The sequence below is a fragment of the Schistocerca serialis genome, chromosome 6 (genome assembly GCF_023864345.2).
Source record: "Schistocerca serialis cubense isolate TAMUIC-IGC-003099 chromosome 6, iqSchSeri2.2, whole genome shotgun sequence".
In the NCBI taxonomy this organism is placed as follows: Eukaryota; Metazoa; Arthropoda; class Insecta; order Orthoptera; family Acrididae; genus Schistocerca; species Schistocerca serialis.
Window position 1 is genome coordinate 576,290,019 of NC_064643.1, and position 25,532 is coordinate 576,315,550.

The window sequence follows — 25,532 nt, forward strand, 5'->3', positions numbered from 1 at the left end:
AGGGGCCTTTGGCCATAATTTTGTCATTTAATTCTGTTGAAATCTTTTCTAACTTCAGCACACTTTTATGATTTGTATATCCTAGCCTCCAATGTCATAGGAACCCACTATCTTTTGTGTAGTCCATCGTTTTATTCACTTGTATTTAAACAATAGATGACATTCTTAGGTGATGCTTTAGCACTTCACCTTCTGAGCATTTGGATGAACCCATCTTTTTTTTTGACCAAAGTTCATTTTATTCCCTTTGCTTACAATTTTACTGTCAGCAAATTGATAACTGAGTTTCAGATGTAAAAGACGCCAGATGCTTATACTTCCAACATTTTGTCACCAGAGCCAGTTCAATATCATTTTTTCATGCAAGTGACTTATCATGTGGTGTCACCACCACTCCACTTCACTCCCCCTTTTTCCCTTGTATATTTTCATCCTTGTCAAGGCCATTCCACATTGGCTGTCACATCATGTCACGTCCCATCATGTCAAAACATACAATGCATTTCAAATGGTGGCATCCGTACTGGCCATCCTGTCCCGTCACGTCATGTCATGTCATGGCAGTGGCAAGATTTTTCTAGAAGAATGTTTTGACAGCTGACGTCATCTGTCCTTTGCTGGTCACGAGAGCTTATAAATAGCCATGCACGTATCTCAACATTTCATTTTGTCATGGTTTCCGTAGTTGATATCAGTTGTTTGTTATTTCCTATAAATTGTTTCATATTTGTGATTTCTTTTGTTAAAATTTATGATTGATGATCAATGACAGATTAATTGAAGCAGTGAGGCAGCAGTCTGAATTGTATGACATGAGTGTGCTAAATTACTTGCCTTCTACTACATTTATAAAGTGGATTTCTATAGTTACTGATATCTTATTTAATATTTTACAATGAAATGGATTGTGACATGGCTGCTGCTTGAAGTGATAAAAGTACTGTGGATAGAATCAGATTGATTAGTAGGTACAATTTATTTGTACGTTATCAGGCATTTGTAGTGTTATATCAAGAAATGCACTGAAACCTTCAGACACTGAAAGTTGTTTGTTTAAATATGTATTTTTGGCAGACCTCCTTATTGTTAAGTAGCTCTCTGAATTGCATGTGAAACAGTTTTGCAAGCATAAGTGATCAATATTGACGTGGTTTCACTAGCTAACTCCAGTACAAATAAGGCACTTGACCTAGAAAAAGCCAAATACAACATGTAAAGAAAACCTGTATGTTTTTAAGGGCAGGGATTGAGGGACATATGGCCAGTGCACAAAGTTTTGCACTGGACTGGCAACTAAAGTTAACCTTAAAACAATCTAATATTCATGGGATGTGATGGCGGTTCATAATACTGTGTTCCTTGTAGTAATTCTGGGTACGGTGTGATGTAGCTAAAAACACTGATGCTTTGACTGTCCAAAATATAAAACACAGATTCCTTTTCCTCAAGCTCCTTGTACAGTGTGTGAAATTCCCCTTCTGTACTACATAATAACCTACTTTCAGACCCACACACTTTCTTTGTGTTGTTTTGCACTTCTGTCTCCCTTCTCTAATATGCAATCCATCCCTGCAAGCTGCAAACCATTTGATTCCAACAAATTCCATTTTTGTATAAATGTGGACTCCAGTGTTCACTTAACATGAGCTGCCACATTGTGTATGTGCACTTCACACATAAAAACAGTTGAAAACCATCTTGCGAAGATCACAATTCCTGCAAAAAGAACAGTTGATGCAGCAATGTGAGGTGAGATCATGCGACTTGAATTGACCTGGTGTGCCGTGACACATGGACAGTGTGGATACACCTTGACGTGTCAGTGTTGTAATGTGAGGGTGTTTTAATGTGACGGTGTCATGACGGACAGTGTGAACTGGCCTTCAGTTTTTGCCACTCATTATGAGATGCACTGTATGAATGAGCTTGGCATCCCAAGTGGCCGCAGCTGATTATGATATGGCCTGTATGCGCTGAGATGACAAAAGACATGGAATACCTCTTAATATTGTGACAGACCTCCTTTTGCCTGGCATAGTGCAGCAAGTTGACGTAGCATGGACTCGAAGTCATTGAAAGTCTCCTGCAGAAATATTTTAGCCTTGTTGCCTCTATAGCTGTCCATCATTGCTATAGTGTTGCAGTGCAGGATTTTGTGAATGAACTGACCTCTCGATTATGTCCTATAAATGTTTGATGGGATTCATGTTGGGCAATCTCGGTGGCCATATCATTACTCAAATTGTCCAGAATTTTCTTCAAACCACAAATGAACAGTTGTGTCCCAGTGACATGGCACACTGCCACCCATAAAAATTCCATAATTGTTTGGGAACATGAAGTCCATGAATGGCTGCAAAGGGTCCGCAAGCAGCTGAACATAACCATTTCCCATCCATGGTTGGTTCAGATGGACCAGAGGATACAGTTAATTCCATGTAAGCACAGTTACCGTTATGCAGCCACCACCAGCTTTTTCAGTGCCTTGTCGACAACTTGGCCTGTGGCTTCAAGAGGTCAGTGTTGCACTTGAACCCTACCATCAGCTCTTACCAATTGAAATTGGAAAGCATCTGACCAGGTCACAGGTTTCCAGTTGTCTAGGGTCCAACCGAAGTGGTAACGAGTCCAGGAGAGACGCTGCAGGTGATGTGCTGTTAGCGAAGGCACTCGCGACAGTCGTCTGCAGCCATGGTCCATAAATGCCAAATTTTGCTGCACTGTCCTAATGAGTACATTTGCTGTATGTCCCACACTAGCCCAGTAATGGTGTCACAAAAAATAAGGTAGAAGATTTTGTTTTTTTAATCTTGTGTATATAGTTGAGTGTGTAGAATCTAAATTTTCGATCTTCAAAACTGTTGAGACAACTTTAAAGTGATTTTTCTATGCATATATATTTATTTTGTTCATTAATGTGTATATTTATTAATTTTTATTGATACCTTAATTGGCAAGAATGGGTTGCTAAAATTAAAACCAAGTTCAGGTTGAGGCAGAAAGGAAAGACTTTTTGGAACAGGTAGTATTCAGGCTCATGTAGTAAGAGTGGGGAGACTGATGTGGTCACGCATTTGGTAACTCTCGCTATTTTGTTTAATTGAGGTCATAGAACCATGGACTGTGTAACATCGTGTGTTTGCTTATAATAGTTTTGTGTGTAATAATGAGTCTATGGTTGCAGTTCAGCATGAGTTTTGTCGCCATTTTAATGTTGCGAGACATGACAGTGTTCCCATGTGTAACACCATTTTGTGTTGAACTGAACCATTTGGTTTACGAGGAACAGCGACGAATAGTAAACCGCCAGGGGCTCATCACCCAGTACGCACTGCAGAAAGTGCTGAAAGAGTTCGGCAAGCCGTACTTTTAAGTCCTGGTCAAACTGCTAGGAGACATTCTACTGAACTGCACCTCAGTAATCATTCAGTAAAGCATATTTTGCATGTTGATCTAGAATTTCATCCCTGCAAAATGGCCATGGAGCAACAATTGAACCCTAGACATATGTACAGTGTCTAAATTTTGCTTGAGAAATGAAAGGCATACTTGGGCAAAATGACAACATTAGTTTGTTTATGAATGATGAAGCTCATTTTCAGTTGAATGACATAGTAAATCAGCAGAAATGTCGTTATTGGGCCAGTGAACGTCCAAAACTAATGCATGAGAGGCCAATACGTAGTGCCAAGATGACTGGCGTGCTGTAACCAGTACAGTTGTTAGTGGTCATTACTACTTCCAAAACGATAACGGGAACATTGTAATTGTAACCTTGGAACGTTATAGACAGATGATCACTAAATTCTTCATACCTAAACTAAGAAGAAAATGTATTTGTATCCAATGAGGTTGGTTTCAGCAGGACAAGGCCACAGCTTACACAGCAAGACGTCAATGGAAGCTATTCCTACTGTTTTTCATGGTTACGTCATTTCCTGATTTGGTGACATTAGGTGGCCTCGTTCCCCACACCTGTTTGGGAACGACTGCTTTTTGCGGGATTACCTCAAGTTACATGTGTATGAGCATAAACTTTGTACACATGAAGAACTGAAGAAAGTAATTCGTGTTAAACTTGACAGAGCAATATTGGAGAGAGTGGAAGCCAACTTCCGAGAGTGGCTTGAGAAGTGCATTATTGGAAACGGCCGACACCTGGGAGATGTTGTTTTCAAGCATTAAATTTGTAAAATGGCAACATCACTTGAGTATTATTCTGTAAATAAAAAATGTTTTGAAGCACAAGTAACGTTTAAAATGATCGTCCTTTATGCCTCACCCTCTACATAGTAATGGCCAGCAAGTATTTACATATGAGTGATATAAAAATTTGTGCAAATGAATAGTAAAAGGGCATGACAATATTAAAAAACCATGATATAAAGATCAGAGATTCACATTTCATTAAATTTCAATTCCATCAGTTTAGTTTGGGAGATTGCGGCAGATCCTAATCCTCATCAATGTCTTCCTCGTTTTTGTCAAGCTAATTTCTGAGGTGCCCCCACAAGATAACCCACAACAGCGTTTGTACATCCAGGAGCAGTTCAATCCAGATTTGCAACATCCATATACTAGCATGCATCCTGTTCTGCGGGTGCAGGAAATCATCTTTGGTAGCATGTGTGGTGCCATGTCTTTCGACATCCTCATGGGAAACAAGCTTGATAAGTTTATCTTCCAGCCCCACTGGCAGTACCGTCTTATATGATTGAAGAGTCAACATTAACGGTGCAGGGTCTTTTGTCAAAGATGATCTCATCAGTTTTGGGTTATTGTACTTCTTGTGACAAGCATTGTGCCCTTCAGCTTCAGTCACCCAGTAAATAACTTATGATGTGCAATTTTCCTGTCATTACTGGATTGTAGTAGCATTTCACATCCTTTGTTTCACTTTAACCACATCACCATCTACCAAACTGCCGCCTCATATAAAACACATCGTTATACGCTCTAGAGCACTCATTTTAAAGTGCTGACTGCACAACAAAATTAAACTTAAACGAGGAAACAGGAAATTTGCAAGAGAGGGAGTTTTGAACCTGTCCCTTGCACAACACAGGAAGACTGGGTACGGCTAACTATGGAAATAATAACAAAAGAGTGGAGGTGGTGGCAGCCTCGGCTGTTTACGACATGTCAATCTACACCTGAAGGTGGGACAGATTTATGTCTTCTTATTGGAAATTTTATTTCATTGAGTAACTTTGACTTACAAAAAACAACAAAATCTGAATTACTTTGGCTGTCCAGTGTATGAACGCTTAATAGTGCCTAAAATGGAAAAAATATATGCTTTTGTTACAGGTTTGATGCTCTACAACTTTGATAACTTGACATTTTTCATGTGAAGTAACCATTTTTGAGTTACAGGTGTTGGAGCCGATTTTATTAGCCAAGTTGGTAAAAATAAATGAACTTTGACAACTGATTGCAGCCAAACAACTGCACTGGTTTTGACATTAAGTAGGTCATCTGGTGCAAAATTTAATGCAATGCTCTTCCATTTTAGTAACGGTGACATTATTAGTAGATTGCATAGTTTCCGAGTAATAGATGAAAACCTGAAAAAAGTGTCAAATTCTTTTTTTTTTTTTTGCCACAAAAAGTTGTCCTGAGGGTTTTGGAGGTTAAAAACTTTGATTCAACATACTCTCGACTATATACACAAGATAAAAAATGAAATCTTGTACCTTATTTTTTGAAAGAATCCCATTACTGGACGACATTGATTTCTGTGGTTATTTCACATAATGTTGCATGTCTGTAATGCTCACAACTCTACTTAAACATTTTGGAGATATGTGAACTAAGTATTTTTCCAGTGTGTACAGTTGTGATTAGGGTACAATGTGCTGAGTGCATTAGATTTCTTTGAAATGACATTCTACAGTTATTGATTGGCAACTATATCTTGTGCCCAACCTTTATGTAAATCAACAATTTTTCCAGGACATTTTCCTGTTCTGAACTAAGGAATCCAACAGGTAATGGGCCCAGCATTGAATTAAAGTGAAATAATAAATGTCAGAGTGATGTGTTTTTGCCAAAAAATGCACAGAAGTTCGTATAAAGTTGTGTTGTGTATACAGTGAATAAGAGTGACCGTTGATATGTCTACAACACAGATTTCGCAGATAGAGCAGCTTGTAGGTTTTGAGAATTAGCAGCTTGGGAATTTGGTGTTGAGGAGCTTTTGCACTTGGATGACTTAGGGAAATTGTAAGAAGTACATCGAAGCCGACAGAATCAAGTTTTTCTTCTAAGGATTGGGAGGGGAAATCAGAACTGATCATTTTGATTGAGCCAAAAACTATGAAAAAAAGCTATGTCAGTGGAGGAGGTGTGGGACAAACTGGAAAACGCATTAGAAGATGGAGGTTCAACCAGAAAAGTAGGATTACTTCATGAGCTGATAACTACAAGACTGAACAAGTGCAAAAGTGTGGTGAATATGTGAATAAAATAATTTCACTCTCAATTCGCCTGAAGAATATTGGTTTTGAAATACAGAAGGATGGATTGGCACTTTGTTGTTGGCTGGACTACCAGAGAAGTATTCACCAATGATTATGGGTTTGGAAAGATTGGGAACACCAATTACAGTGGACTGTGTGTTGATAAAGATCCTACAGGGCGTCAAAAATGAGCCTGATTGTTATGCTCCAAAGATAGAAACAGTGCCTGTTATATACTCTAAATACAAGAAGAAGAAGAAGAAGAAGAAGAAACCAATAAAATGTTTCAGACACCAGAAAATTGGAAATTTTTTCAGTGCAGTGTAACAAAAGGTTGCGTATAAAAGAAAAGAAGCATGTTAATTTTAATAGTCTTTAGAGGAAAACTACCCATAAAGAGAAGGCACTTTCTGCTTTTTTTAAAATTCTTTTAGTGAAGCGAGGGATACACATTATGCAGGAGTATCTGTGCACATTATTAAAGCTCCATCGATTTTGTATGATGATCACTAAGTGACTGACAGCAGAATTTCGATAGTTTGATGTGTCTGAGTTAAAATGTGAACTCGCAGAAAATGTTGATCTTAATTTGCTAGTGAATGGAGAAAAACAAATTGTTACTGCTCATTGTGTGAAGAATACTGCAATCAATTTGTTTTTGGTAAGCGAAATAGTAAAGAAGGGTAACAAGGTTACCTTTGAATAGAGGGAGCCGAAATAATCAACCCTTATGGCGCTATTGTAGCTACTGCAACTAATGTAAATGGTACTTACAAATTTAAAAATTAAATGCAGTTCAAGATATTGCTGAAACTGGAAATCACCCTGTTCATACTGCAAAAGGTTTCTTGTGGCATGGGAGACTTGGGTATGGTCTTATTGAAGAGTTTGCCAACTGGGACAGAAAATTATGAAAAGAATAATGTGTAGTGTGAGGTGTGTTTACAAGGGAAGCAAGCAAGACTGCCATTTAAATTGAGTCAAAGCAGATCTACGGAAGTCTTTCAAGCCATTCATGCAGAATATGGATCTCTGTGGACCTATGGAGAGTAAATCCTTAGGAGACGACTACTCTTCCCTGAGATTCATAGATGATTTTTCTAGATACATTCATAGTTACAGTGTAAGTACCAAGGCCCAAGTGAGTAGTGTGTTTGCTGTTTATTGCAAAATGGTCAAAAGACAAATTGGGAAGAAAATTAAAATTATTAAATCAGACAAGAGATCAGAATATGCAGACAGACAGTTTAAGGAACAACAGAGTGAAATGAGTATCAGGCACCAGACTACAATTTGCTATATAGTCTCTCTCAGAATGGAGGTGCAGAATGTGCATACAGAACCACTGTAGAGAAGACAACAAGTATACTAACCGATGTTGAGATACCCAAGTGTTTTTGCGCAGAGGCCATGTCAACTGCTGCGTATTTAAGTAACAGATCACCTACCAAAGCCGTGAGGAACAAGACGCCATATAAAGTATGGACTGGGAAGAAACTGGACCTAAGGCACTTAAAAGTCTTTGGATTTGACATCGTGCAGTTTCCAAAAGCATTAAGAGGTAAATGGGGTGCAAAATCTCAGAAATCTAGGGTGTACATAAAGTCAGTGAAAAATTTCAATTATTTATTGCACAAGAACTAAACTTTGTACAGATGTCATACATATTCCATTTTGAAGAGAAACTATGAAAGTTTTTTTTTTTTTACAAACATTTGATATGTGAACCATGAGCGACCCAGCAGATGTCGTCATGGTAATTGAATTCTTGTCATATCTGTCCCAGCATGGCATTGTCATCTGTGGCAGTCGCTTCCTGTATTCTCTCCTGGAACTCTGCTACGTCACATAGTAGAGGTAGTACATACATAAGATCTTTAATGTGTCCTCACTGAAAAAAGTCACACATCTGTTGAACAGCTATAGCACACTTGTTTTTGTCAAACTCCAACACACAGAAAGCTCGCTCCACATCTGTACTCTCAGTGTTTGCTACTAGTGATGACTATTGGCAAATTACCAAACTACACTGTGGCAGTATACATGGAAAAGAAAAACTTTCAGGTTTTCTCTTCAAAATGACATGTATGATAGGAGTACAATCTTTGGTTCTTGTGCAGTTCCCGGACTTTATGTACACCCTGTATAATTTTGTTGGCAGCTGTGAGGATTCAAAAGGATACAGATTTTGTAATCCTGTGAAAAAGAAGTTAATAAGGAGTAGAGATTTAGTATTTTTAGATGACTCTTAAACATAAAATAAAGGAAGATAATCAAAATAAGACAAAATTCAACCAAACATAAGGTTTGATAGCACTGAAAAAAGATGGAACATGAAACAGAGAAAGATAAGGATAAAGAGCAGTCTAGTAAGCTAACTTTGAATGAAATTGAGAAAGAAGATTCAGTAGAGGAAGTCAATTTAAGGCATTCTATGTACATAAAACCAAAAACATATCCAGAGTATGAAATGTTGCCCAAACCTTCAACAATGAATCCATGACAGTTGATGAAGCCTTGGCAAGCACCAATGGTCAAAGTTGGAAAGAGGCTATTGAAGAAGAATTAAAATAATTTTTCAACAATGATACACATGAACGTGTTGACATGCCAGAAAATAAAAAGCCACTACAAGATTGGTATTCAATATTACAAATCCCGAGAATACAGTATCAAAATACAAGTCCAGATTGCTAGTTAAAGGGTGTCTGAAAGAAGGAACAGATTGTAAAGAGACTTTCTCCCAGTGGTGAAATATTCATCATTAAGATACCTTTTAGCTCTCACAGTTAGGGAAGAAGTACTAGTTCATCAAATGGATGTGAAAACAGCCTTTCAGAATGGAAGAGAAAATATATGTGACTGGCAACGGGATCATGTGCGTAGCCTACGTGTAAAATGTTTTAATAAAATATAGGTTTTTATTTTGTACCCAAACAATTTTTCCAGGACATTCCGCTGTGCTAAATCAAATAATCTAACAAAACGCCGCTGCTCTCCGTTGTTAGGTGAAGGCCGTCGGTAGGTATGTTGTCCGTGGTAATAGGTAATGCCGGAAATTTGATACTCTCGGCAAACTTTTGACACCGTGGATCTCGGAATATTGAATTCCATAACGCTTTCCGAAGTGGACTGTCCTATGTGTCTAGTTCCACTACTATTCCACATTAAAAGTATCTTATTCCCGTGGTGCAGCCACAATCATGTTGGAAGCCTTTTCATGTGAATCATATGAATACAGATGACAGCTTCGGCAGTGCACTACCCTTTTATATCTTGTGTACATGATATTAGTGTGCATATCACTATCCCATGACTTTGGTCCACTGAGCAAATATTACAGTAGTGGCGCCTCCGGGTCTTAAGCAACAGCTGGCTTCGCTTGTGCCTTAAATCCGACCCTGGTCAGGTCAGCACCATTGAACTGTCGTATGGTTTGGCATGATGAAGCTTCCCTCCATCATTAGCCATGTGAGTTGAGGCACAAGAACCCATATACCACATTTCTTTTTCTTGAGACAATGTAGTATCTGCTGCAAGAAAGGATTTCTTGTGTTCCGTTTGCTTTATCATTATTTTTTGACAGTTTCCCACTTTTTCGTCCTTGCTAGAACATTATTTAGCAATATGATTCGGTTTGTTGCACTCATAACATTTAATAATCAACTTTGTATGATTTTGTTTGCTTTTAGTAGATTTACATTGATAGAATCTCCAGTGATAAGTGTGCCACTGTTTACAGATGCCTTAATCAAGGTTGATAATGATTGGGTACTCCAGCCAGGAGCGAAGTTCCTATGAGGGTACTCTACACTTAACAGGGCCTTCCTTTCATTTACGTAACTGAAATGTAGACGTTACAATTCGATTGCTGTAGTCACTTACCGGCTTGCATTAGTCTAGTAAGGTTGTGATTAATATTCTAAGTAAGCGCACTTTATGCAAGAGTCCCTAAGGCTTCAAATGTATTATCCATGGCTGTCCAAGCTTCTGCTGTCTTATTCTTGTCCTTTATGTGGAAATAATTTATCTTGTCAATGAAGAGCATAATCCGGGAACATGCTTTTTCTGCCTCTATTCCAAGAAAGGTCCAGTTTCGTTGAATCCGAAGGAAAGTTTTCTGTAACATCCCACAGTTCGTCTTGACAAATTTCCACGATGAATAATATTTGCAGCCAATTAGCTTTTTAACTACATATTGGAGACTGTAGATGTAGGAGAGGCTGCACCACTCATTTTAAGGTATGAATGTTTAAAATAACCGGCAGTCTGCACAGACAAATGATTAATCGATAGTAGTAGTAGTAGTAGTAGTAGTAGTAGTAGTAATAATAATAATCGATCAGCACAAACCTAACTTATTTAACATTCATAAAACTTTGCTTCCACACCTGGTCCTGGGCCCACAATCATTTGTTGAGCATCTTTGATATTAACGTGAAAACATTGTAAAAGAACGTTTTATGAAACAAAAATCTGTTTGTGCACTACATTGACAACATGCTTACGAATGCATTACAAACACAAAGCAGTAACAACAAGAAGTAAAAGAAAAACTATCGGTAACAATTTACATACGTCAACAGTTGGGCCAATGACGTCATTAAAAGTGCAGAAAAACGTGTAGGAACCGTCAATGGATGACGTCTGTAACAACATGGCAATATTAAAAAACTAAAATCTAACAAATTAATGGAGGTTTTAGGGCGGGGAGTAATTTTTATTAAGGTCTTAAAACATTTTCTAAAACTTAGACTCAAACATCAGGCCACAGTGGGAAAATAATTCTTTTTTTTTGTCAGCTCATAATGGAACTGTTATCTTCCAACCCAGCATTTTATCTCTGGCTATGCTATAGTTCCATCTACCACCTCAGCCTCATTAAAAAAATATCATATAGGTCTAGTATAAAACATAATCTAAAACAGTATGTCCTCTCTCTACATCGTAATGGCCTTTTTGATTATTGTAACTCAAGTGACGAAAACTTTGAGAAATTCCTAAATAGTTTTCTTGGAGACTTTAATGAAACATTTCTACCTATATTGTGCAGCAGTAAAATAACAAATACAGTAAAGTGGATTACCCAGGGCATAAAAATTTCCAGTGTAAGGAAAAGGCAACTGCACAGAGAACTAAAATATAATAAAGTTATTGATTTCATTAAATATGTTAGACTGTATAAAACCATATTTAAAAGAGTTGTCAAGGCACCAAAGCAACTGGCAAATAACAGGCTAATTTTAAATCATAAAAATAAGGCAAAGGCTGTGTGGTCAGTCATTAAATCTGAGTTAGGTGTAAATCCAACTCGAATACCAGAGTACTTTAATGAATTCTTTATAAATGTAGCAAAATCTGATGTAGATGTAACAGATTATTACAACAAAGTAAATCCCTTTGGCCTAGGCGAAAACTCTGAAAACTTTACAAAATTCTCAAAAGTTTCTGTGGACGATGTAGAAAATGCTATTCTAACATTAAGAAATAAAAAATCTGCAGGTTGGGATGGAATACCCACCAAAGTTATTAAAGTGGTACACATTAGAATTGCAAACCCACTAGCTCAGATAATAAATCAGTGTTTTGAAGAGGGCTGTTTACCAGTGGTACTGAAATATGCTGAAGTCAAACCACTCTTCAAGAAGGGATCAAGAGAGATCATGGCAAATTATCATCCTATCTCGATTCTCCCAGTCCTATCTAAAATATTTGTAAAACTTGCTGTTGCACAAATCCAAAACTTCATTGCAAAATATTCTCTTATTCTAAACAATCAATTTGGTTTTCAGCAGGTTAAAAACACCATCGGTGCAGTAAACAGTTTCATTGATAAAATAAGTATGTAATTAGACAAGAGAAATAAGGTGGCAGGAATTTTCTGCAACTTCACAAAGGCATTTGATTCCGTAAACCATGCAGTGCTTGTTTACAAACTTGAAAAGTATGACAGTGCCCTACAGTGGCTTAAATCCTACTTATTCAACAGAAAGCAAAGACTTAGCATTTCTTCAAAAGGCACATATTATTTTTCTGACTGGAAAAAAAAAAATATCTCAGGGTGTTCCACAAGGCTCCATATTAGGCCCAGTCCTATTTTTGTTTTATGTTAATGATTTACCGTTAAATATCAGCTCCCCATCAGTTTTGTTCGCAGATGATACAGGAGAGAGCAAACACGAGTTACTTTGCTGGCAGTTGCAAAGATAATCCATTTACACTCCAAAGAGAACACTATTCCCTTGTTGTGGTGCATCTTCTGATTGATGACTCCACATAACACCCCCCCCCCACCCCCACCCCCCTTCCTCTCACCTCCTTACCTTTATTTTGAAGCCAGAGCCAGGTGCTCCCAGTAAGTGAAGGAACTTGCATTTTACTTGACCATTTACCTTGTGCAAACAGTGTGTTGAGATGTAGGTTGCTCTGGGTCCGGTGGATGAAGTGTTGGGTTTAATAAATGTTGTCACCTGGTGCTTGGAACTGTTTGTCAACTTGTTAGTTTCTTTCTCAGAACACCATGCCGTGGGCTAAGTAAGAAGGGTACTCTCTTCCATGTATGCTGGTTGGAGCCTCTCAGTGGAAACCATATCTTGTGTCTTGTCTTTATCAGTTGTGAAGGTGTGGCTCCCCCTTTCTATCACTTTGTAAAGACCAGAATATGATGAAATAAGTGGGGAATGAACTGCATCATCCTGAAGCTATACATGGGACGTTAGTTCTAAGTCCTTCTGTACAAATACCTTCCATTTAGCATGTATGGTAGCAAGGGAACCCAGACCCAGGGTTTAGAAATGAGTTACTCCAAAACATTAGTCCATATGACATTAACAAATGAAAATATGCAAAATATGTCAACTTACTGATTTGTCTCTCTCCAAGATTTGCAAATGCTTCATCAGGAAAGAGGGAAGGAGAGGGAAAGACGAAAGGATGTGGGTTTTAAGGGAGAGGATAAGGAGTCATTCCTTAAACAATTTTATCAATAACTGATTGTTTTTGATGTAATACTAACATTGTTTGATATTAATAATGCACACACATTACTCTTTACTAAGAAGTTCATCAATTGAATAGGAGGAGTTGAGAACCAATAAACCCTTCAGGCTCCTGTTAAACTAGACTTTATTTGCAGTTAAATTTTTAATGGCTGCTGGCAAGTTATTGAAAATGTGTTCCTGAATAGTGGACACCGTTATGGACCAAAGTAAGTGACCTTAAATCTTTACGATGATTATTTGTGTTTGTGATGTTGGTTCCATGAACTGAGCTGTTGGTTTGAAAAACAGACATATTATTTATGACAAATTTCATTATAGAAAAATATGTTGAGAAGCAGTAGTCAGTATCCCCAGTCCCTTGAACAGGTCTCTGCAGGACGTTCTTGAGGTCACACCACAAATAATTGGTATTACATGCTTTTGGACTTGGAAAACACTAATTTGGCTTCATCAGTCATCCTGTAAAAAATTATCCTGTTTGAAATTAGAGAGTGAAAGTATGCTAAATGTGCTTGCTTTTTTATCTTTTTGTCACCTATAACCGACAACATTCACATTGCAAATAAAGATTTATGTAGATGTTTCAGCAGTTCTGTGGTCTACTCCTCCCAATTGAATTTATTGTTGAGCTGTAATCCCAAGAATTTAACACCTATCAGCCTCTTCTGTGTGCTTGTCGTCATATTTTCGCCAGATATTGGTTGGGGGGGGGGGGGGGGGAATTCTGAACAACATAACAACATACAGTCCCCAGTCTCCCCCTCCCTCCCCTCGTGAAGATTTAGGGTGAAGGATTGGCTAGGAACCTTTTGTTAATGTCCATGATAATATTTAACTGGTATTTCTAAAACTTCTAGATTTTTTATTTAGGCCCTATTGCAATGTTTGTATCATCCGCAAACAAAACAAACTTCACAGTGATACTGGTGACGTCGATGACATATACCAGAAAAAGTTAGGGCCCTAAGCTTGAACCTTGTGGAACAGAATATGTAATTAATTCCCTGGCGGATGATGCCTGATAGCCTATAACTTGGACTCTTTTGTGTTGAACTCCTTTGTTTCCTGTCACAGAGATATGATTTAAATGATTTTGCACCATTTTCTGTACCATCACAATATTATAATTTGCTTAAAAGGATATTGCGATTTACACAATCATAAGCTTTTAATAGATCAAAAGAATATTGTGATTTACGCAGTCGTAATCTTTTAATAGATCACAGAACGTACTGTACATGTAAATAGTCTTCTTAGTATTGGAACTCTTTAGAAATCCAAACTGTAACTATGACTATATATTATTTGAAATTTCCTAGAATGGTAGCAAAAGTGAAATTGTACGGAAGTTTGATGATATGTCCTCATCTCTTTTCTTATAAAGAGGCTTAAATTCAAGATAATTATATCAGCCAATCAAGACAATTTCCTGTGATAAATGGCTTGTTTACACAAGTAACTAAATATGCTGCTAAACTCAGAACAACACTCTTTAATTAATTTTGTTGAAATTCTGTCATTATTACTAGAATTTTCAATTTTAAACGTTTTATGCTGGACATTATTTCTGCTTGTATAGTGAGGGTCATATCCATACTGCTGAAGTTATTTATAATGGCTAGCCTGAGATATTTATGGCAACATCTACTGAACATGACAATGTCATCTTTTCAGTGACAGTTATGAAATGCCTGTTAAAATTTTTTACAACAGTGCCCCAGGGATCAGTGTTGGGGCCACTCCTGTTGCTTATTTATATAAATAGTATGCCCTCTGCTATTATGGGTAACTATAAAATATTTCTGTTTGCTGATGACAAAATGGTTCAAATGGCTCTGAGCACTATGGGACTCAACTGCTGAGGTCATAAGTCCCCTAGAACTTAGAACTACTTAAACCTAACTAACCTAAGGACATCACACACATCCATGCCCGAGGCAGGATTCGAACCTGCGACCGCAGCGGTCGCGCGGTTCCAGACCGTAGCGCCAGAACCGCTCGGCCACCAGCGGCCGGCTGCTGATGACACTAGCTTAATAGTAAAGGATGTTGTGTGCAACATTGGCTTGGTTTCAAATAGTGCAGTTCATGACCTAAGTTCATGGCTTGTAGAAAATAAACTAACCCTACATCACAGTAAGACTCAGTTTTTACAGTTTCTAACACACAATTCAACAAAACCTGATGTTTTAATATCACAGAGTGGGCATACGATTAGTGAAACTGAACAGTTCAATTTCTAGGTGTTCAGACAGGTAGTAAACTGTCATGGAAAGCCCACATTCAGGATCGTGTTCAGAGACTTAATGCTGCCATTTTTACTGTTCAAACGGTATCTGAAGTGAGTGATCGTTCGACACGAAAATTAGTCTACTTTGCTTATTTTCATTCGCTTATGTCATATGGTTTTATATTCTGTGGTAACTCTTCCCATTCTAAAAGGATATTTTTGGCTCAGAAAAGGGCACTTCTGGCAATAAGTGGTGTAAGTCCACGAACCTCTTATCAACTCCTGTTCAAGAGTCTGAGGATTTTGACATTGCCCTCTCAATATATATATTTCTTACTGTCATTTCTTGTTAAGAATATTAGCTTATTCCCAAGAATAAGCAGCTTTCACTCGGTTAATACTCGGCAGAAATCGGACCTGCATTTGGATCGGACTTCCTTAACTCTTGTGCAGAAAGATGTGCAGTATACTGCTGCATCCACTTTCATTAAGTTACCACTCGAATTAAAAAATCTTAGCAGTAATCCCCGCGCTTTCAAATCAAAACTGAAGAGTTTCATAATGGGTCACTCCATCTGTTCCTTGAAAAAGTAAGCTGATTCTTGTTGTATTGTTGATTGTGTTTACTTAAACTTATGGATTGACTTTGTTCAGGTTCATAAACATTTTACTTTTACTTTTATGTTCTAATTTCATGTACTGACAAGTTCCATGCCCTTGGAGATTTGCTCTTTAATTTGGTCCTACGGAACTTGACGCGTAAATAAAAAATAAATAAACCAATGTAAAATTAATCTCAGTGCTATGAGCACCTCATCATCTTCAGTTCTGCCAGTGTCCTCCTTCACTGTATCCCAAACTGTCTTTATTTTGTTACCTGGTTTGGCTATATTTTTCTTGTAACACACTTGCTTATATGTCAGTATTACTATCTTCAATATTTTGCAGTGTATCTTGTAGGAAGAGTTCTAAAAGACCTTGCATATTAAGACCTCTCAGAGCTAAACCAAAAAAATTATTTTGTTAGAACATTACATGATCTTCACAAAGCCTTTGATTGTCTGGATCACCTATTCTACTAAGCAAACTAAAATTTAATGTCATTAACGGTGTCATCCTTAAATGGGTGATGTATTACTTTAATATGAGAAGCAGAATTTCGCATTTACTGATATGTCTCAAAGCAATGAAATGAAGCTTAGAATGCCAGAACATAATGTGAGGTGTCCGACAAAGCTTGGTATGGGTTTTGTCCCTTTTCTTAACCTTTATAAATGCTTTTATGAATCATGGCCCCATACTGAACTTCACCAGATAGATACCAGTAAAATGGTAGTGGAACAGTCCAGCTGATTCAGCAGTGAATGTAACTCCTTAATTTTATGGAGACTAATATTGTACAATTTCAAACATGCAAAACTGACTTGCTGACAACAGGATTACATATTAATAGCACACACTATATGAAATGCTTTGTGTAAAATTTTTGGGGGTACAGTTTGTCCAAAATGGAATCAACATTCAAGTAAACTAGCCAAAAACCTCAGTTAGGTGTGTTTTTCACTTAGAGGTATCTCGGAGTGTTTACCTTAAAGGGGCAGGGGGGGGGGGTTGTTGTTGGCTCCGATCCATAGAATGCCAGTTTTCTTTCTCCTGATAACGACATCCTCCAGAGTAGTCCCCGCCTGGAGATCCGAATGGGGGACTATTTTACCTCCGGAATATTTTACCCAAGTGGACGCCATCATCATTTAATCATACAGTAAACCTGCATGTCCTCGGGAAAAATTACGGCTGTAGTTTCCCCTTGCTTTCAGCCGTTCGCAGTACCAGCACAGCAAGGCCGTTTTGGTTAATGTTACAAGGCCAGATCAGTCAATCATCCAGACTGTTGCCCCTGCAACTACTGAAAAGGCTGCTGCCCCTCTTCAGGAACCACATGTTTGTCTGGCCTCTCAACAGATACCCCTCCGTTGTGGTTGCACCTACGGTACGGCCATCTGTATCGCTGAGGCACGCAAGCCTCCCCACCAACGGCAAGGTCCATGGTTCATGGGGGGGTAGCTGTGGTTATTCCTTCATAATTCACAGGTACATCATCAGCAATTGACGTGGGGCGATTCAAATTAGCTGAAATGTCCTTGATGGATTTGTTACTCCGGTGAGATCCAGTTATTAGTCCACGTTCAAAGTCATTGAGGCCTCCTGACTGACCATTTTGCTGTCACTACTTTTTTACTGACAACACATTGGCTCCCTCTCCTGTTATACTGGCAAATCCTCCTCTCGTGACATCTAGTGGTCAATTCTGTATTACATATGATGTCCAGATACTTTGATTATATAGTGTATGTGTACCAACATTCTTTTTTGATAATTTTCTGCTTGGCCCTAATTTTCTTTGATGAGTTTATTGTTAGGTCATCATTCTGCATAATTTTTGTCTGCTTGACTGTTATTTATAGATTTTTTGTAACCTTTTTTAGAAATTTTTAGTTGGTTTTAGAAAGTCAGCACATTATTGAGCATATGTGTGTATTTAGCAGAAGTTCTGTAAAAAAAAATTTTTGTTTCAAAAGTGAATGTTTTGAATTCTGCCACACTTTGCTAGCCAATGCCCTACAGTATTTCTATGTGCTCCTCCAACTATGAACTAACTTATCCAACCAGGTACAGCTTGATGTGATTTCGAATTAGCATTTTCACATTGACAAATCATTGTGAGAGGGGAAAGAAGTGAATAGTGACAGAAGAAGCTGTAGGACCTACTGGAGTTTAAACATTTGAATGGATAGACTGACATCCACTTAGCCACTGAGAAACTTGGTGTAAACATATGACATGGTTCCAGGAGACGATTATTATAGGGAGTAGACATCTCTAGCACATGTCTATTTGTGGGTTTGGGAGTAAGAAAGTGGTAACACAAGCATAACTTTTTAACACATGCAGCAGTTTAGTTAAAGTTGGTACACATATGACTTACAATCGGGAATAATCAAACAATGGAAAATCCAGGATGGAATGTAACAATATTGTGAAAAGGAAAGTTGCTACTTACCATATAGCATAGATGCTGAGCTGCAGATAGGCACAACAAAAAGACTGTCACATATATATAGCTGTTGGCCAGTAAGGCCTTCGTCAAAATTAGACGACACACACACACACACACACACACACACACACACACACACACTCACACACACACACACGCAAACACAATTCACACACACATGACTGCAGTCTCAGGCAACTGGGGTCTCATTTCAGTAAAAAGTTACTAGGAAGGAGTGTAGAATACAGGCTGTCTAAGTGATCTGATGTATTTTAATGATTAGATTAGATTTATTTTCATTCCAATTGATCGTTAGTGAGGAGGTCCTCCAGGATGTAAAACATGTCAGAAAAACAATAATACATAACAAATATTTACAACTGAAACAAATAAGCTAATGTACCTTCCACAGGTCCCAAGTGGAATGATCATCATTTTTTTTAATGAACACTATATGAAAGAATCATTTTATAAACACTCATTTACTAAGATCGCATTAATGCACTGAATTTAAAATAAAAAAAAAAGTTTTTTTTTTTTTTTTTTTAATTTAGAAGGTAATAAACATATAATAGAACTACTACAATACTTATTTACAATGAACTCATTACTACACTGAAATGGTGCAGAAGTTAGTTTGTACTTATATACCCACATGCATGCATGCACACACACATTATTATTTACAGTGAACACATTACTTCACTGAAATTGTGCAGAAGTTTAATTCTACACACACACACACACACACACACACACACACACACACACGCACACGCAAATCAGTTGGTTCTACTGAGAAATTCATTACTGGAGTATTCTAATAATCTTCTAAATGCCTTTTGGTTGGTACATTTGAAGGTAACAAAATTCTACTTTCCTTATTCTGTGTAATTGATAAGAATTTAAATAAAAAGACTTTTTTCTTTTATGAATTCTATAGGATTAATATTTCACTTCTTTATTGTTGCAGCAAATAGCAGTCATCAGTTCATTACATTGAACTTTAAGACAATGGGTACAGAATGTTCATACGATTATATATTTGTATATGATGGTGATTCCTTCCAGTCAACTCTCCTGGGAAGTTTTAGTGGAAAAACAGAACCACAACAAATAACTGCATCATCTGGTGCTGTAAGTAATTCCTATTTGTTATTTAATAGAAATAGTAAGGGTTTCGCATTCACATTTTACTGCAGGATGCACTATTAAATACTTAAGCTTCATAAAATGGATAGAGCTAATTTTAATAAGGTTACTCAAACTTAAATGGGGAATGGCTGTTTGTGGAGACTGCAGTGTTGGTTTTCTGTAAAATATTACAGATAGAAGGCATCTGGAAATGTAGATGTCCAGCCTTGGACTATTTGCTGTTGTAAAATTCTCTGTGAGAATTGGATATAGTACAACAACCATCAACAGTTTCTTTTTAGACCTACCAGTCTTCAATGATTTAGATGTAAAAACAATAGTCAATGGTTTATCTGACAATATGGTCAAATTTCAGCAATAAAATATGCCTACCAGTTAGATATGCAAATCATGGAATAATAATATGTTGATAGAATCATGAATGTGGCTTGATAATGGTGTTTAGAGAAAAGCAAGTGGTAGAATGCTGATGAGGATGGAAAATGAACTCTTTCTTAAACATATTATACAGCACTTTCATTATTGTTTTTGCCTAAACAAAGCAAGTGTAAAATTAAAAGGAAGCTAGTATAAGGGATAGGAAACTCCTTTGTGTGAAGTATTTTTGCTGGGAAGGCAGATCTCTACATAATTCATAGGACAAGCTGTAGTCAAAGAGTTGAAACTCCATTACCAACTGTATTGTAAAAGCACCAGTCTCTTATTAAAAAAGCAAAGCACAGACACTTCAGTCGAAAATAAAGCACTCCAAGAATAAGGAAAAAGTAATTTGAAACATTACTACACTAGGAACAGACAAAAATAGTGATTCAAATGAAACTGAGCTCCAAAAAATAGCTCTATCTAAAATGGAGATGCTTTCAAATAATTGGTCCCAATTTCAATTACTACTCTCAGTGGCAACAAATGTCGCACCCAGTAACAAACAACCAAATACAAATGCATTAGATTTGCCTACTTCTACTTCTTGATGTGATTTGACACTGAATGAATGGATGGATGAATGTTTTTAATTATGCAAGTAAATTTTTGGACAAGATGAAGCACATTAAAGTACTTCATAATTTGTTTGTGTTTGAAGCAGGAAATATATTCTCAGATGGTAAAAGAACCTTAAATCTTACTTATGAACATGTGGACAATGCATAGACAACACCCTCTCTTTGTGGTATACATTTCATTTAAGGAGATGGAAGACTGCTGATACAGGTGTTCTTTGGCATGTGGAGACCAGGCTAAGTAGTGGGTTGGTGTAATGTGATATAATAACATAGGTAATACCACTGGCTTGTGTGGATTAGATAGGTTCAAATTGAAGATGATATAAGGAGCACACAGGTGAAATTGAGACAGATGGAAAAAGTAAATAAACTGTTTATTATTTCAAAAGTAACCACCATAATTGTTAATACATTTACCTCACTGAGACGAGACACACAATGCCTTCTTCAAAAAATGTTTGCAGTTGCCTACAGAACCATGATTGTATCTAGGCATCTTCATCTGCAGAAAATCAGTTGCCTGTATGGAGGAAGCATAAGGATGTGGCTGCCCCACATGTTGCAAAAGTTGTTTCAGCTACACTGCAGAAGTTACACTGGGAAACCCTTACACATCCTCCATAAAAGCCTGATCTCTCCCTCTGCGATTTCTGTAATGCTGAAGCCCTGAAGAAAGACATTTACGGCCATCAATTTGCTTCAGATGAGGAGGTGCATGTCTGGGTACAATCGGACTTCTGTAGACAATCACAAACATTTTTCCGTGAAGGCATTGACAATTTTACCTCGCATTAATAGTTACAGCTGTTACCTTTGAAATAGTAAATAATCTACTTACCTTTTTTCCGTCTTTCTCATTTTCGTTTGCCTGCCTCTTGTATTATGATGGATGAAGATGTTGGAGAGTGTTCAGGAATGATAGAAGAGATGTAAGGAAAATAAATGTGTCCAAAACAAAAGTGTGTATAAAACCGGAAGAAATGAAAAGAAGCTGAAGAAACAAATTGTTAATTGTGGTTTATTCACCTCATGAGATACATTTGCAGTCCACATGGTTTGCGTTCAAGAGATACGTAAAAAATTTATGCTAATAAATAATAATATAACACAAAAACGATATTTCTGTGAACACATGTTGTGGTGCCTCAACTCCACAGGGGTGATGAAATGTCCTGTGTCAATCAGCAGAAAGAAGGAAACAGTTATCACCCTGAAGTCCAGACACTGTTTTCGCAAGAAGTTGCATTCAGAGTGAAGAGTACTCATTCAGGATGCTGACAACACAGAAGACATGAACCAGCGCCTCTGAAAGCTGAAGCTGAGAAATCTTAAGTTCCAGGGGGGCTCTTGATTAGCTGACCAAACAAGGAAACCAGAGCAAATGAAGTCATTGCCGCCCATTAGCAAAGCCCTGCTGTTCCAGTCTGTTTTGAGTTCTGTGGTAGAAGTGCTGCCGTCAGAAAAATACTGGCCACCCAGCTCACATATGTATTCCCCGAAATCAGATGTTTGCTCTCAGATGTCCTCAGGTGACTGCCAATGTTTTTTGTACACGACAGCAGGCAGATGGTATGTGATGCCGTATGCCACAGTCTAAACCATCTGTTAACTTTGAGACGAAGACCACTGCAGTACTGTATGCAGCAGCCAGCCACATTCCCCGGAATTTGTCTCAAGTAGTTTCAGGTGTTTATCCAAGGTGAAGTTCTTATGCAGACTTCTTGGTGTCCTTGTACCACTGGGTCACCTTCTGGGTGACTTCTTTCTCCTGGCGACCAATTTCTAGCTGTTCAGATAGATAGTAAACTGTTGTGGAAAGCCCACGTTGGATCTTGTTCAAAGACTTTTAATGCTGCCATTTTTATTATTCGAACGGTATCTGATGTAAGCAATCGTTTGACACAAAAATTAGTCTACTTTGCTTATTTTTATTCACTTATGTCGTATGGTATTATGTTTTGAGGTAACTCTTCCCATTCAAAAAGGATATTTTTGGCTCAGAAGCAGTGGTTCAGGTATTAAGTGGTGTAAGTTCGTGAACCTCTTGCCAACCCCTGTTCACTAGCCTGGTTATTTTGACATTGGCCTCTCAATTTATATATTCTTCACTGACATTACTTGTGAACAGTATCAGCTTATTCCCAATAATAAGCAGCTTTCACTCATTTAATACTCGGCAAAAATTCAATTTGTAGTGTGATCGGATTTCCTTAACTCTTGTGCAAGAAGGTGTGCGGTATACTGCTGCATCCATTTTCAATAAGCTACCACAAGAATTCAAAAATTGTAGCAGTAATCCACACACTTTCAAATCGAAACTGAAGAGTTTCCGCATGGGTCACTCCTTCTGTTCTGTTGTGGAGTCCCTTGAAAAATTAAGCTGATTCTTATGTTATATTGTTGATTGCATTTACTTAAACTTATGGTTTAATTTTTGTTGGGTTTGTAAATATTTTATTTTTATCTGTTATTACTTTTATGTTGTATTTTCATGTATTGACACATTCCATGACCTTGGGGATTTCCTCCTCAATTTGGACCTACAAGACTTGATGTGCTGGGTACTACAGTTTAAACACCATTCTTCACCATGTTGTCTGCAGTGTCCATTAGGCAAGAGCAGCCTGGGGCTCCACCTGTCACACATCACTGGTGTGCATGTCCATTGTTGACCTTCTGCAGCCTCACAGATGTCAGCACTTGTCATGCATAGCGTGCATTGTCGCACTGTCAAGCCATCACTGACAACAGCTTGCCACACGTATGACGCCCACTTTTATCACTGAGGGGGGGGAGTGAGTACCTTCCCACTTTCTGTGAGCCCATCTCTGTACCTAACACAAATAAAGGACTGTTATATTCTGGGATGTTTTTTTAACAGTCCGCCCTACAATTCCAGGCGTTACGACCTCTTCAACTCTCATTCATGTGAGGGAGCAGCACTTCATTCTGGTCTACGAATGGCAGATTCCTTCACTAAATTCATCTGCATTAACTTGTTCCCTTTTAATTTATTGTAAATTATCATTCCCATGCATTGAGATGCCTGGGCTTACTGTTTGAAGCAGCAGGTGGAAAGCATTAAGTTTTATTTGTTTCTTGTATCGTGTTTGTCAACAAAATGGTTTCTGTCAAATAATACCTGTTTGGTATACGAAAGATAATAATCTCCTAAATATATAGGGATGGGATAGGTAATATTTGAAGAACAATGGGCAACATATCAGTAAGGCAACATGGTTTTTTATGATTTACGGTGCACATATTCTAAATGACATTTTTTCTGTATCTTTAGTATCCCCCTTCCCCTCAACGGGCTCACCACTGATTGAATACATGCTTGGCTACTACAGGGCCTCGGCCTTTGCAGCACTACTTCCTCTTTCTGTGCTACAAACCTATAACTTGACTATCTGTTACCTCCTCTGACTTTCTGTCAGGTGGTCTTTTTGATGAAGTCCCTGCCTGGACTTGGTTCACAATTTTGGTCTTGATTTCTAGTTTCACTCTCGGCACTAACTTCACCTTCCATTAATGTTTATATGGTCTCATTATTGGGTATGATGTGGCATCTTTTCCATATTACAAAAGTACGTTTCATGCAGGGAAGGTTGCCCACTGTGGTCTATGCTTTGCCTCTGTGCCCCTCCACCCTGGCATCCTTACTTCCTGTTGTCAGAGTGTGCCCAAAACCCAGCATGGTAGCCATCCCATTGTGGGGGGAGGGGGGTTTTTTCAAATACCTGCATGATGGTCATGATGGCGGTGTATGGGTGTGACGTGAAACCCAGTGTTCCTCCTCCTATGAGATGCTTTTGGTGTATGAAGTTAGGACATTTGTCTTTCTGTAGCACCAGGCACAACTGTCTGCAGGGATTTTGGATGTCTGCTGCACACGAACATTCCTTGTGCCCCCCTCCCCCCTTGTGTAAACTGTGGCAAGCTACATACTCTCTGCTCAGCAGATTGCTCCATTTTTAAGCTTGACAAGAAAATCCAGGAGTATAAGACCCTTGGACAAGCTCAGATATCAAGAAGCCAGAAAAAAGTATGAATATCTTAATCCCATACAAATAACAAGTAACACAATCTTACGCTACAGCTACAAAATCATCACCTCTTCTGTCCACAATGCCTTCCTCTGTTGCGCCTCTGACAGTCGGACCTCAGAGCCACCCTAACCCCCCCCCCCCCCTCTTCCCGGCAGTCAGGGCCCCTTATGGTGCTTCCACCACTCTCTTTTTGAGCATAGGCTCCCCATCTGCCATCTCCTCCTGCTCCAGCTTCTCGAACTAGGAAGACGTTCCTCGGGACTCCTCCGTCCATGGTTCCTGCTGGTCCAAGGCCAGATGCCAGCCGGTGGCTGAAGGGACTGTGGGCTGCTGCCTATTGGGCTTGTTGTTCTTCCTCTGTCCCTGAAACCAGTTCAGGGACATCTTCCCAGTCATCATCTTCTGAGGAGGAGGAGGAGGACAGAAAGAAGTCTTTTAAGACAAAGGAAACTCCAGTGGGCCCCACGCCACCAGACTCTGGATGTATTACTCCTGTGCCCAAGGTGGAGATCCCGGTTGCCTCTGATTCACCAGATCTCCCCAGGCAGTGTGCTGTGGAACCTGTGTCAGTGGC

The 25,532-nt window shown here is 38.3% G+C and overlaps 1 protein-coding gene across 1 annotated transcript in view; it reads left to right on the forward strand.

Moving 5' to 3' along the window:
* Positions 1–25,532, forward strand: part of LOC126483663 (multiple epidermal growth factor-like domains protein 8) — a 364,127-nt gene that overhangs the window by 12,710 nt on the left and 325,885 nt on the right. Inside the window, exon 2 of the mRNA XM_050106722.1 lies at positions 19,724–19,887. Coding sequence (XP_049962679.1) covers positions 19,724–19,887 — 164 coding nt within the window. The remainder of the gene's footprint in view (positions 1–19,723; positions 19,888–25,532) is intronic.